This window comes from Drosophila guanche, unplaced genomic scaffold, assembly GCF_900245975.1.
Source record: "Drosophila guanche unplaced genomic scaffold, DGUA_6, whole genome shotgun sequence".
Lineage (NCBI taxonomy): Eukaryota > Metazoa > Arthropoda > Insecta > Diptera > Drosophilidae > Drosophila > Drosophila guanche.
Window position 1 is genome coordinate 8597717 of NW_022995744.1, and position 14697 is coordinate 8612413.

Consider the following 14697-nt stretch of genomic DNA (forward strand, 5'->3'; position numbering starts at 1 on the left):
AATTTGTTTTTTTCAATTGTTGCATTTTTAATGACGCGTTTTATTGGGATTGTCGCTGGAAAAATGGGTACATCAGCTGGGCCCAATGGAACAGACCGTACCCTGTACTCAATGTATGACAGGACATGCCATGGCGTATCCCACAGTCGTGTCTCATTTAATATTTGGACTATAGCCACACCTGTGCGATACAACTGTTTGATGATTCTTTGCGTTCATCCCATTGCAGGTATCGTGGATACGCCACCGCGACATACACATACTGACTGTCGGCTCGTACACCTACACCTCCGATCAGCGGTTTCAGGCCACCCACCATCAGGACACCGACGACTGGACGCTGCAGATAAAGTGGGCCCAGAAGAGGGATGCGGGCATGTACGAGTGCCAGATATCAACGCAGCCGGTTCGAAGTTACTTCGTCCGCCTGAATGTTGTCGGTAAGTAGAGCGACGCGACGCCGCACGGCGTGTCTTTGGGTACACCTCTCCAATGGTGTCGGCTTCGGTTTCGACTTTCGCCTCATCCTCAGCCTCAGAGCTTCATAAAAAATCAACCATTTGTCGTCGCAAATAACAAAGGACACTCGTTGAATCAGTAAAAAAAAACGCAGAAAAAGATGGCCATAAGAACAGGGAGTGAAAAACGAAGTTGTTGAACAAATAAATTACACACAGAAAACGAGTGAGCAGCACGCACGGAACTCGGAGCATGGAGCAGGGGGCTGCGAGGGCCAAGGCGATGTCGATGGAGCGTCGAGGGCTTGGTTTTTATACGACAATAATTCCATTTTATCTCGTAGTTTATTATTCCACAGTGCCAACCCAGTCGACCTCCTACAGCTCATGCTCCTACGTCTGCTCCAGCTCCTGTTTGTTCCCCGGTGCTGCTCCTCATTTTAACAGCGTTTTTCATGCACTTCTTTACGTTTTTTCTCTGTCTTTTCTATTTTTTTTTTTTCATTTTCCCACCTCCCGCTCTATATCTTTTTCGGTGTCTCCATTGCGCGTCGACAGTGCCAACGGCTACCATCCTGGGAGGACCTGACCTTCACGTTGATAAAGGCAGCACCATAAATCTCACTTGCACTGTAAAGTTCAGCCCCGAACCACCGGCCTACATCTTCTGGTATCATCACGAGGAGGTAATTAAAGTTTATTGTTACATTCCCATTCCATTCCATTCCCCCTTACCTTTTAGTACTCCATGAATAGTGAGAGAATCTGACCAGTCCTCTCCGCTCCTGGAGTGGATAATAATCATTTTCGGACACGACAACAATTAGCTAAATCTCTTTAATTTAATGAACTCTTTCCTTTTTCAAATGTCAAACATCTCTCTGGCTTTTTCCTTATATTGATTGCCTGAACTGCAGACAAACTGCCTAATTTATTCATTGAATAATTCGACATTTGTCCCGGCCTCTTGTATCTTTGAAACGGCTATCCCATATCCATCGGTAAATCTTTTCCTTGAATTACGCTTTGATGATGCAGTCGCTGCTGCAATCACCGATGGAAATTTACAATCCAATAAGCAAACGAATGCCATAATCGAAAACTTCAATCTCCTTCAGCGCCTGGTGACAGCCGAATTTCAGCAACCTCCTTAGCCCGCTCCCTCTTCATCTTTTGCCGCCACTTGTCTGCGGACCCACATCAGAGCCTGTCCTCTCTCTGCGTGTGGCTTACGGTAAGAGCCGTCAGCATTATTTAAACGTCAGCTGTTGTTATTTTAATGAGTGAATCAACGCGTATCGCCCGCGTATCCGGCGTCCTGCCTGCGCTCTCTGCGCTCTCGTCCTTCACACATGCAAATGCAAATGTGATTGCGATGGGGATAAGGAACTGGGTCAATGGCGTTTTGGCGGACAGGTTATGTTTAAATTACCGCCATGGGTGACAACAACAAAAAAAGAGGTTGAGCAGAGGTTGAGAGAGAAAAGCGGAGAGAACTTAAGCGGAGGATTTTGGGATCAGGCCATCAGGTGGCCACATTATCGCTCTTTGCGCTTAGGATTTTCATTGTCATTGTCCTTGTCGATTGCCATCCGGTGCCTGGCTCTCATCTGCATTTGCATCTGCCAATTAGCTCTGTTGTTCCAAGCCCAGTTAAGTTAAGCAGCAGAGAGGAGGAGCATCCAATGCTGGCTAATTGCAGCGCTCCAGTCCGCTTCCGCGTCCGCGTCCGGATCTGCGTCCGTAACAGTTGCACGACACGCTAATTGCAATGCAAAAGCCAAACAAAATATCAACAAAAAAGCAGAGCTGAAAAAAAAGAAAGATGGAATACCCGTATAAACTTGGTGGCAACATGCTAAATGCGGAGCACACAAATCCTGCTGCTCTGCCTCTGCCTCCTGCTCTTGCTTCTGCTCCTGCTCTCGCGGATCCTCGAGGACTGCTCACTTCTTCTTTGCCTTCTTGCCACTTGGCGCATTTTAATGTATTCCTGGAATTTTCTAATTAAAATCCTTGCAGCTCTGCCGCAATTGTGTGCACTTGGCCACCTGTCCATGTCCCTTTTCTCTCTGTCCCTGCCGCTATGTGTGTGTGTGTGTGTGGCCGCAGGAACCTTAACGCGTCCTTGCTGCAGGCTTGGCAAACTCCTGCTCTACCCTGCTGTTCCGTGCCGTGTCGTACTGTGCTCTGCTTTGCACACGGATTATTTACGATCCATGCAAATTTGCTGTTAATTAGTTTAATGGATGGATAAACTCAGTTGATGCACTGCACTCCACTCCACTCCACACCACTCCATGCTACATGGTCGCTGCTCCCTGCTCCGTGCACCTTTCTGGGGATCCACAACCTTCTCTTCTCTTTTAGCTGGCCGCAGAGTTTTCCTTGCCGCTGAAACACTGTTGGCAACACTTTTTGCTCGCACTTCCGCTCGCTAATTGTAATTAACGTGTTACATATTTTCACCATCGCCATCGCCATCGCCACTGCCTAGGTTCTGCTTCCTGCTTCTTGCATCCCACGTCCTGTTTCCTGCCACTAAGGCATCGCTTTGACAGGTAATTCCAATCGTGGCATACGTGGCATGGCACAGCATAGAGTGGAGGATGTGCTGGTGCCCGACTTGGACAATCTCTAATCTCTTGAAATTTTTTGGCATCGTTTCCCTAGCAGCTGGCATCCACTCGAGGCTGAGCACAGGATTGGCGCTCCTCAGCCCAGCTCAACCTCAGTTTCAGTTTCAATATTCTCTCTTTCGAGTGGAATTTCAATCTGTTCTCTCTTTTTTCACCAACGCCTCTCGTCTCTCGGATTTCAATGTCTGTCCGACGCCTTCAAGTGACTTTTATGTATTTTTCGGTGAGGCCTTTTACGGCAGTTGTTGTTGTTTGCTTTTACGCTTTTACGCACGAAATATGCGGGCGATTATTGCGTTGAAAGTGCCACATAAATTGGATATATGCGCATTTTCAATGAGCTACAAACATTTTTACACAAATATTATATTCACTTTTTGGCCATTGTCGTGGCACATTTGCACATTTCCTTTGTGTCTTTTGTGGGTTTGTCTCTGTTGCTGTGGCTGCTACAGTTCTGGCAATTCGAATCCCAATTCCAATCCCCAATCTCCAATCCCATTACCTTCGACAGAGAACCAGCTGCAGTTGTCATGAAAATTGCAAAAGGCACGGCATGAATTTAAAAAGCCACGGGCCTCTGTGCCCTCTGTATGTGGCAAAATGTTTTTTCAATTTATCAAATGACAAACTGCAGATTCGCATTCATTCCGATTCGCTGATTGTCTGCTGCTCCCATGCCCCGCTGCTAGACCCTTCCCATCCACGACCCCTCGCAGTCATTAACTAATTTGTGCCGAATGGTGAAATATTATAATACAAATATGAAATTTATGCAGGAGTCAGCAGCAATGGTAATGCCAGTGGGGGAAATATGTATCGTGGATATCGTGTGCCTTCTGATAGGCAAAACTTTTCACTTGCCAAAAGTTTCTGCGACAAAGTTTTTGTGTCATTTTCATTGTTTTTCCCGACTGATACCCATTGGGAGAGAGCTCAACGGGGTACATTGGCCTATGAGATGAATAAGGCAGAGCCTAGAGTAATTTCTGAGTTGCCACAAATCTATAAATCATAAATCTATAAATAAATATATATTGTTCCGATATAAATATTCTACCGCTGCAGCGGTATCAATTGTTGGGCTTATCCCACTTTATTTTCCATGTACATAGATATTTGTTGATGTCTTTATCTATTTAGCCATCGTCATCATTATCAGTTCAGAAGCAAAGTTTTCTTTCATGCCTCAGGCAGCTATCGCAAATGTTGTCGATTAGTTGAGATTAGAAGGCAAATTATGCGCGCCCCTCCAATGCAGACAATCTGCCCCAGGGCCCAGGGCCCATGGCCATGGCCAGGAGCAGGAGCAGAAGCTAAGCTCGGGGCCAAGGGTTGTCGGCATCTCATTTCCGTGGTAGTTTCGTTCTTCCTCTTGTTCTTGTTGATTTTCTTCGGTACTAGCAATGTCTTTGCCCTGTCAGCGGCATTATGTGTTAATATCAATTCTCTGCCTGCTCTCTGCTATGCTGAACTTTGGCCTCAGTCTTTGCCTCTACAGAGCTATGCCTTTGGCTCTTGCTCTTCTGTATTGGCAAATTATTCCGGCATTTGTTTTTCTCGGAACTTTATATGCGTTCAGCTGCTGTTAGTAGCAGGTCTCGTCATCGACAGGCCTCCCTACCATTCAGCACAAATCGATAATCGAACGAGGGAAAGTAATAATCATAATGGGGCCCAGGAGCAGCCTGCATGCATTTTCGTTTCGTCGGGATCTTTGATGTAGTAGCATGTCCCTGAGATAACCTTTAATCAGGAGAGTCAGTCATCAAACTCCAATTAAAATCAAAATTTCCTCCTTTGTGGCATCACTCAATGGCAGCTGTTGCCGTGTGTCTCCCGAACATACCATTAGGAAAATTCTTACATCAATTATTTTGCAATTTAAATTAATATTTTACACATTGATGTGAGGTGCCGGGAGCACCAATCAAAAATATATTCAATTACGGGGATTTCTTTAATAATTTATTGAGAACTAATTGGAAAAACGACACCTGGCATAAGTCTGGAAATAATTGATCTGAATACTTGATCTGTCTTTAAAGTGTGTCAAAAACTGCACTGGAATTTGTGAATTGAAAAGCAATATGCCTGGGGGCTTCCATCATTTATCGAACAACAAGAAATGTTCTCATTGTTTTGTCATTATGTGTACCGAGGCCCCCACATCGAAATTACACAGACCTACACCTGTAACAATCCCCCTGTTACAAACCCCTCTCTTACACACCAATTGTAGTCACGGAACTAACACCCTTCTCTCTCTCTCTTACGCACTTGCAGGTCATTAATTATGATTCATCAAGAGGCGGCGTGTCGGTAATTACCGAAAAGGGCGATGTGACAACCTCATTTCTGCTCATACAGAATGCAGATCTGGCCGATTCGGGCAAATACTCCTGTGCCCCCTCGAATGCAGATGTGGCCAGTGTGCGTGTCCATGTCCTAAATGGTAAGTACAAGCCCCAACCCCTCACCCTTTTACCTAACGCAAATAGATGGCCCAAAAGTGTTGCCAGTGAGTGTAGCTACGAGTGTATGCCTCCATGCCCAACCTTTGAAATAGAAGGAGTGTTTTGCAGCAGCGTTAACATTTCCGACCGCCCCTTTCCCCCCATAAATGAACGGACCAATGGGTCCGGCCGGGTACTCTATGGCGCTGTGCCATTTTGTTTGGGTTTCGGGGTAAATTGTAAAATGTCCTGGCAGCCCCTTTTTGCATCTCCATCTGCATCTGCATACATGTATCCGTGACAGGATGCTGCCCGGCGGGATAAAGTTTATGAAGTCAAATGCTAGTGGTCCGAGGCACACTCGATGCAATGTAGATCCACCACCACCAGTGACCACCGCCTTGACCCACTGAAAGCGAAACACGAAACCGACACGAACCGATGCGAAACCGAACCGAAAGCCACTTCCGATTGCAATTTGTGGCTCATTTCCGCCTGCAGGCTGCAGGGTGCAGGGTGCAGGCTGCAGGCTGGCCGTGACTCTTTTACCATTAATAAATTGTGCAGGAACTGTCGCTCGACTGGCCCATTTAGACTCGCTTGATTTCCACCAGGACAGGACAGAGCTCTGTTGGAGAAGCAATTCCTAAAATGAACTCCTGTTCCATTTACGGTTGAAGTTTTGGATGTGACCCGCGGGGCCTTTGGCTCATTTGTATCGTGTTGGGGCGGGCTGGGGCCACAAATGAAACACATAATCGCATCAATTATGAGCAAATTAATTAGCACACTGCGGTTAATTGCAGTCAAGTGAGTGGCACCAGGCCTGGGCAACGCTCCTCCGCTCCAGATCCTACGCCCTGTACCTCCCTCTGTCCCCTTACGCACTGGGCGCAAACAAAGACGGATGTCGGCGACATTTACAAATTGCAGGCGGGACTTGTGGGCACAGCCAGAGGCCATGGCAGTGGAAGCGGCATAGGAATTGTTGCAATTTGCCAGCATAATCGCTGTCGATCGGCGTGGATTTGACACAGTTAAAATAAATTACGTAATTGTAAGGGACAGAAGGACAACGACAACAATGGGGAAAAACCCAAGAGCAGCCGCAGCAGCTATACAATTCTAACTGTGATGGCACTCGTGGGGCAGGGGGCAGGCACGGCATGCAGCAGAGCCAGCAGGATACGGAAATGAAGGGGGCACGTTTTTCAATCATGCTAACAGCACCACGGTGACCCTTGCTCTTTGTTCCATGTTCCCTGTTTCCTGTTCCCAGTGTCCTATTCCATGTTGCATGCTGTCTGCTCCCTGCTGTCTGCTGCCCCTCTCCGCCATTCGACAGCCGCAAATGGACCGCAAATGGTAACGTGCGGAAATCCATGCTGCTGCCATTCTAAACGTTTGCCTGCCATTATGCATGAATGCATAGAAATAGAAAGCAGCAAAGAGGAGGGAGAGGAGAGGAGAGGCAGAGAACTGAGAACAGAGTAGCGAATAGGGTGAGAGATAAGGAAAGAGACGGGAAGGGTAGTTGGTGCAGCATGCAGGTGCTTCTGATAGAAACTGAGCAGAGGGGAGGCCATAGCAGGAGGTTAACAAACAAAATAATGAAGCAACAGTGAACCAAAGGCCGTGACGCCCTGCAAAAACACACAAAATGGTCACGGGTCCACTAAACAGTCGCCGGGGAGAGGAAAAGGGAGATAAGCCGCGGGAGGAATGTTGGGTTTAGTTTCGATATAAAATGCGTATCGGAACTATAAACTTTTTTGGGCATTTCCCCAGGAATATATTGAGGCTGGCATTTGCATTTAAAGTGCGAGTTTCAGATAAGAACTTTGATAGATGTTGGGATGGTTGTTCAATAAATTGATACATTGATCAGGAGGAGATCGTAAATTGTAGTAAATTAGTCCCCAAACGATGTGCAACCATTCATTCCGCTTGATGGAATATACCATTTTGTTTATTTTCATTGCTTTTCGAAATATTAATCTGTCCAACAATAATTTGCACAACACACATTTGGCCTTAAAAGTTTTGCCTCTTGGCTTTTTGTTGATTTAATCTTAATGGCAAATCCATTAGGGTTATTGAAAAAGCTGATTCTGCTTCCCAAAGCGGATTAACAAATCCAAAATGTGTGTCCAATCTCTCACTCTGTCACTCTCTCGGTGTGAGTTTTTTCTATGTTTTTTGCGGTAAGGTGTCCTTCGTGTGTTTGTCTCTGTGCGGCTTTCTGGCACTTAAATTTTGGCCAACAGTCAGCAGCTAATCCATACACATTGGATCCAATTTCCAACTAAAATTCCACCTTCACTTGGCTCTTGGCAACAATGTGCCCCGCTGTCCGTGTTGTGAGACGGAGGCCACTTGAATTGAAGCGTTAATGGCACAAACAAGGGCATCAACAAGCCCCATCCTCCATGTTGTGCCATGCACAGGCAAACGGAGCTCGAAATTTTGAGAGAGATTGGGCATGGAGGGGCTGCGGGCTAGAGGCCAACTTGTTGGGCCATCAATTGTCCATTGCTGCTCCGTGTGACAATTTATGCATGGTATTCCATTTCTCGTGCTGCTGTCCAGCAGCATTGCTGTGGGTCTCTGCTCTGCATCTCCTCGTTGGCTGTCGGAGTTCCTAATGGCACGAGTATCTCGGTGCAGTGGTTAGCAGCGCCAAATCAGGTGAACGAAGCAAAATGCAACGATACTGAGATCTGTCTCTCAGTTCCATTATTTTGAGATTTCTGTTGGGCATCAGGGACTGTTGCTGTCAAAAGCAAATTCCGAACGGACAGGACACTCGTCCTTATTAGAATATGCGAACTCGTCCAAAGACACGAGCCACATTAAATGGGATATGGAAACCACAATCGGCGACCACTGTGCGCTGTGCCTGCGGGGTGGCATTGGTCTGGATGTGCCCGTCAATCAGGGGTAACAATTGGGTAAATCAGAGCCCGTGCTCGTGCCTGGGCCTGCGCCTGGCTGGAATGCCTAAGCAGGTTGTTTGCCCCATTTGCTGGCTATGATTTGGATGCATTTGCAGGGCTGCCTCCATAATGAATCTTTGCAAAATCTGGTCCGTGTTTCCATCCACAGCAAGCACCATTCAATTATTGTTGGATGCCATTGATGGTGGAGATGGAGGGTGTGGTGCTGGGCAGGTGACTCGTGGCCCGGCATATTGATATTTGGGCGCATCCTTCGCAGTTTACACTTGAGAAATCAAACAGAATCCTGCCACGACAAATGCGTCCAATGCCAGCTGATCCGCACCGGAGGGGCGTTGGGATGGAAAAGTTCAAGTTTCGATTTATTTTTGTCAGCTGAAGTTTCCCTGGCCATTTGTGTGGCTCTTTTGTTGTGCTGTCCTGCCACTCGTGTGTCCTGTGGCGATGCTCATCAAATGGCAAACGAGACTTACGCTGGCCAGCGCACGCAAGGTGTGAGAAGTTAAAGCCTTGACCTGCTCTACTGCTTCCCATGGAATGGCTATGGCTATGGCTATGGCTGTGGCTATCTATGGCTTCCTAATCCTCTGACTCGCTGCACGTATAGACAACGACATCGAAGTAGAAGTCGAAGTCGCTGCGACACACACACACACCGAAAATCCTTTAGTCAAGTTTCGTATAGAGGGAAGGTAGGGAAGCCTCTCCCTACTTTGCTCGGCAACGGTGTGTGCTGCGGATTAGCTTTGTATTTTGTCACAGGAAATTACATTTCGCCTTAAAGATGCTCCACCGATGGAGGAGCGCAAAAATTTCGTCTCATTGTTTGCGCGTTTGTGAGAGAGGGAAAGAGTGAGTGCCGGACCTGATCCTAGGTCCAGCTTCTGTTCCGGGTCCAGTTCGCTGTACCTACAGCCCCCAGGTATGCGCCTCTAATCGTGTGTACGTGTACAACTGGCATCGTTGGTGTATGCCGAGCACACGGAGCAGCCAGCAAAATGTACACCTGCCAGGCAGCCAGTCGGACTCAGCTCCTGCTCCATTAGTTTGTGCATTAGAGCTACAAGTACACACAAAGCCAACACTTCCTGTTTCGTCCTGTCGCTTGTGCGACTCTCTGCACCTCCCCCTGCGTGGGTTCCGATGTGGTGCGGTGGCATTCCGGCAACGCAACAGAATTTAATACAAGCAACTCGTACAGCAAATTGCTCAGGCACAGGCACTGGGCCAAATGTGTGTATTTAAATGGCAATGATGCCTGTCTGTTGATAGGCGCCAGCAGAGTACACCAAGAGAAACGTTAAGGCCAGCTAGGACTGTGATCTATTTTCTTAATTTCTCTGTCAAGCGACGCTTTGCTACAAAAACTATTGGGTGGAAAACTTTGGCCATAACTTATGATAACATTTCCGTGTGTACGCACATCTTCCCCTGCAATGGGACACACTTACTGCCTTCAGTTCATGAATAGTCAATTCTCAGAGATTGCCGACGACCAACATAATTTGTGCCATGTTCAACAAGGAAGCAAAGCCGGGCACAGGCTGCGAATGGAGCCGGGGGACAATGACGAAGATGCTAGCAAGCCACAGGCAGCAGCCAGTTCCCGTACGATACCAGACTTAGCCGCAAGCAAAGCCAAAGCCAACCAAAAGGCGATGGGAGAGTAGCCCGAGGTGGGGAGAACATTGAGCTAGCTCATAAGTGTAGTCCGGGAATAACTCCTTCGCAACGGCCTGCGCCAGAGGAGGGAGCAAACAAATCCGCAGCTAATAATATACGGCTTTTGTTTATTAGATTCATACATTTTCTAGCCCAACTTTTGACGCAGATGTATGTGTGTGTGTGTGTGTGTGTGTAGCACACTGCTAGTGGTGGAGTATCCCTGTGTGAGTGTGTTTGTGTTTTTGTGAGGCTCATTACGTTTTGCTTTTATGGGAGCGCTGCGTGCCTGAGTCCCCAAAAAGCAAATTCCCAAATCTCCCGGCTGCCACTCGAAGTGATTTTAATAAAATTACCAAAGCGTGTAGGTAAAAACAACTCGGGGATTTTGTGAGAGAGAGGAAGAGTGTAGAGCATGTGCAGAGGAGATATGAGATGATTCTACGTAAATCCTGGGCAGAAATCGCTGCCGTTGGCACAAAATATTTCGTTCGTGTGGCCTTCGGCCTTCGACCTATGACGAAATCGGGTACAAATTGCATGATTTACGTAATGGAATAAATAAAATAAATTGCTTAATTTACTGATAAATTACATGAGCAGCAGCATACGAAACTTTTTCCTGACATATGTGTGGGTACATATAAATAAGAGGGGAATATGGGTGCCATAGTTACACGCTCCCATCCCACACTTTCGTTGAGTCTCTAGGCCCAAAATGCCTTTGTTTTTCCTCTGTTTGCTTTTGCATTTTTACTTTGGTACATTTTACCAGATTAATTTCGTTGCCAGGCAAAAGGAGGCCAGTGTGGGTTCGGGGGGTCAGTGGTCAGTTGCAGCCGCAACAACCGCAGGCCACACGCACACTCTCCAGAGGAGCGTGGACGGAGAGACTAGCAACATGGCTACAGGCGTGTAAACTATGGCTACTTAGCTCCCACAAACACACACACACACACACACACAGAGAGAGATACATGTACACCCACACAAAAGGCGACACACCTGGCCGCGTCTGGGTCCTGATCCTGCTGCTGGCCACAAACCTGCGCCTCCTCCATTTGCTGCTCCCTCGAATATTTACGAAAGATTTATGCCAAAAGCTAATTTCATGGAAAAACGTATTGTTCTCCCTCTCCTTCCCCCTACGCTTTGTGTATCCTTAGGTCCGACCTATAGGCACATATGTGTAGGATGCCTGTTCTAGTGGGAGTGTGGAACAGTTTGAGGTCAGCCTAAGCCGCTGCACTATTAAGCTGAAAGTGTTCTGTTCAGGTTGCTGCCTCTGCTGCCCCTGTGGCTCGTTATTGCTGCCCGACTTGACCCGAATCTAATTATTTATGTTAATCGCTCTCCGAAGACTCTTTGCCAAATACATCATCAAAACTAGCAAAAGACTTTTGTCCATGATTAGGGCCATAAATGAAATAGAAATTTAAGACCAGTGAAATCACTGAGGGATAAAGACTGCTCCACAAACTGCTATTCAGTCATTTGCTGCACTTGAATAGATTCAATTAACAGCAGAGGGCAACACCATAAGCCCTGAAATGGATAATCAAACTTTAAGTTATAGAGTGGCCCAGCAGCGGCTACCACCACATAGTAGTCGAGTATCTAATCGAAAGTCAGTTCAGTCCATCCCTGCTGTGTCATGCCCACACAGGTCACTGGGCAAGAGTATAATCATGGAAAAAGCAACAGCAACAGCAACATAGTCAACGTCTGGTCGGTCTCTGCCAATCTTCCATGGCTAATCTCAAAGGATGCGAATGCCGTGTGTCCTGTGTCGTCCAGGGTAAAGTCATCCCAGCATACTCTTATTGGCTTTCTGTCAATGCATCTGCTGGTGTGCTGTGGTATGGTGCACTTCGCCCTTGCAACCCATTTGAATTTTCAATTGAAATCAAATTTGAATGCGACCCGACTGGCCATGGATCCCAGTCCCCATCCCAACCGAGGACATTCGCCAAACTGGCTGCAAAAATTAGAGCTGAACTCATTTATGGCCAAAACGGATATCAAAATTTAATTAAATTTCATTTTCAATTTCGGTTCTGTTCCGAATCCGAATCCCAGTCTAAGTACTCTTCGCTCTCTCCCCACTCATGTGTATCCTGTGTGTGTGTGACATTGTGGGGGTGTGTATAAGTAGCAGACAGCACTCCCCATTTGTTGTTGTTGTTGTTGTTGTTGTTGTTGTTGTTGTTGCTGACCGTACACTAAAATTCCAATCGAGGACATCGAGGGCAAACTCAATTATGACAACTGAGACCCCAGCTACAGAGAGGGCGGGTGGTGTTTCAACCTCTAGAACCAACAAAAACAAAGAAGGAAATCGGTGAAAAATGTCGATTATCGTGGGTGCAACGTTCAGTTGAAGCATTTTTCATCGGGCATTTTGTCATTTCCAAATTTGTCACATGACATGAGGCAGCAACAAGACCGACAAGAGACCACAACAACGACAAGATTGTCTGTCAACTTCAACCTGTGGCACTGAAGGGAGTCGGGAGATGGTAGACGTTGGACGGTAGCTTTGTGCCACACACACACACACACACACACACACTCGCCTAATGTTGGCTTTGGCATTAATGTCGAATCCTCAACACATTCCCATTCCCATGTCAGCCAATACCCATGACATTCCCATTCCCATTGCCATTCTAATTCCCTTTGCTATAGCCATTGAATCGTTCGTGTACGGATACGGATACGGGTCTCGGTCCCTGCCGTGGTCCCGGGGTCGCTCTGGGGATTTTAACGAATGTGATTTGGAAATCAAGTTTTTGCGCAAATTGTGAAAACGAATAAAAGGCATCAATCATTCAGTCGAGCATCAAGTGAGCTGAAGTGTATAGTAAATGTCATTGCCATGGACTCGACTGCCGACTGCCGACTGCCGACTGACTGGCTAATGCGGGGCCCCAGTGCCGCAGGTTGGTTCCCCTGGAAGCCTAGAATCCTGTGCCTGGATTGGGCCTGTCCAGGCTCCTGTCCAGTGGACTTACTCCACTTCCGCTTGCCGGAGCATTTCCGTTGGCCACTAAGCGCTCTGCTCAATACGCCATTCCCCGTACCGAATGGTGTTTCTGTGTGTGCCTGCATTTATGCGTCGATCCCTTTTACGAACTTGCCTTTCTGTGGCATAAGAACCCACCATCTGTGTGAGAGTAAGAGCATTAACCGAGTTAAGCTATCACAGTGGGTACTTTCGTCTATTTGGTTCGTATCTAATGAGACTTTCGTGGCACTAATAGGAATGAAGGTATTTCATAAACAGAAAATTCATGAACATTCTCCATGGCATAAACTTTAATTTCGTTCCCCTTTTACGTGTCGCCTTCTGTGCTGTGTTTAGTTGTTCATATTGCTTGTGCGGCATTGCCTCAATTTGCCACCATGTCCATACGGTAGTCCATGATGATGATGTTTCGCCGGTGTGGGCTTTACCATTGGCTTATTGCCCAACTGTCTCCAAAGTCTCCACTGCTGGCTGCGTGGGTGGGGGTTGCCAGACATCTACTCCCCTGCTGTGTGCGGGAGTGTGGCTTTTGGCCCAGTTGACATTCATTCATTTGTTGGATGCTTTGATTATTTCAAACGAAGCGAGAGTCCATTCGGAATTTGTCGCTCTGGCCGGTGGCACCCCTGCTAAATGGTAATTTGTCTGCCAGACATGCCCATGATTGCGTTGAACATGCTTGCCGCTTGGGTTTGGCGGTGCCAAAAATTGCATTTGGTTTATTAATTAAACACCAATTATGCTGGCAATTCAATTATGACATACCCGATCAACCCGTTCCCCCATATCCACACTTATTCCAAACAAAATGCTGCTCTGCCACATGCAGATAGATGCTTATTTAATATTTTATGTCATGCCCCAGGGGTTTGGCCAATCCCAAACATGAACACGGATAAATATTGAAGTTTGAATGCTGACAAGAAAACAATGAGATCCAATTTTTAATTGATATTAATTAATTTTTAGGCCTTTGTGCAAGTATCGATCGATCTTTGAAAATGACTATTTCCTGTTGGATATCTTAGCTCTAGCCATAAATGTCAAATGCTGTGTCCACATAGATTCCTAGAGTGAAGAGGATGCTCCTTTTATAAGTCAGTCTCTTGACTTTTATGTGGAAATCGCATTGCTTTATTCTACCAATTTTCACGAATTTATTTAAGCACATAATTGCGACTTTGTTTGTCCATAATCAAAAGGGGACTCACCGACCATTGTTTGCCATTTGATTCGCTGGAAAAAAAACCCGAATTGAAATATGAACTCTCGCAGTTGTTACCGGATTTATTCAGCCCCATACACTGCGCCTGTGCCCGTATTCACCTGTCTATTACCGGAACTGACACTATACCGCCCATGCCATGCCCATGCCATCCTCATCCTTTATTTTGTGATGCCAGCAGTGGGATTGCATTTATTTCTTTTTGAGTGCGGTGCACAACAGCATTGCTGTTTTTTCTGCTGCAGAGTCGAGGGGAAATTGGGGAAATTGGG

The 14697-nt window shown here is 46.7% G+C and overlaps 1 protein-coding gene across 3 annotated transcripts in view; it reads left to right on the plus strand.

Annotated features, from left to right (window-relative positions):
- Positions 1–14697, plus strand: part of LOC117579581 (junctional adhesion molecule A) — a 96834-nt gene that overhangs the window by 62278 nt on the left and 19859 nt on the right. For all 3 annotated transcript variants that reach the window (XR_004573503.1, XM_034265508.1, XM_034265509.1), the window contains exons 4-6: positions 230–440; positions 1017–1144; positions 5384–5552. Coding sequence is in view for 2 of the 3 variants with exons in the window: in XM_034265508.1 (XP_034121399.1) it covers positions 230–440; positions 1017–1144; positions 5384–5552 (508 nt within the window). In the remaining variant the exon portion in view is untranslated. The remainder of the gene's footprint in view (positions 1–229; positions 441–1016; positions 1145–5383; positions 5553–14697) is intronic.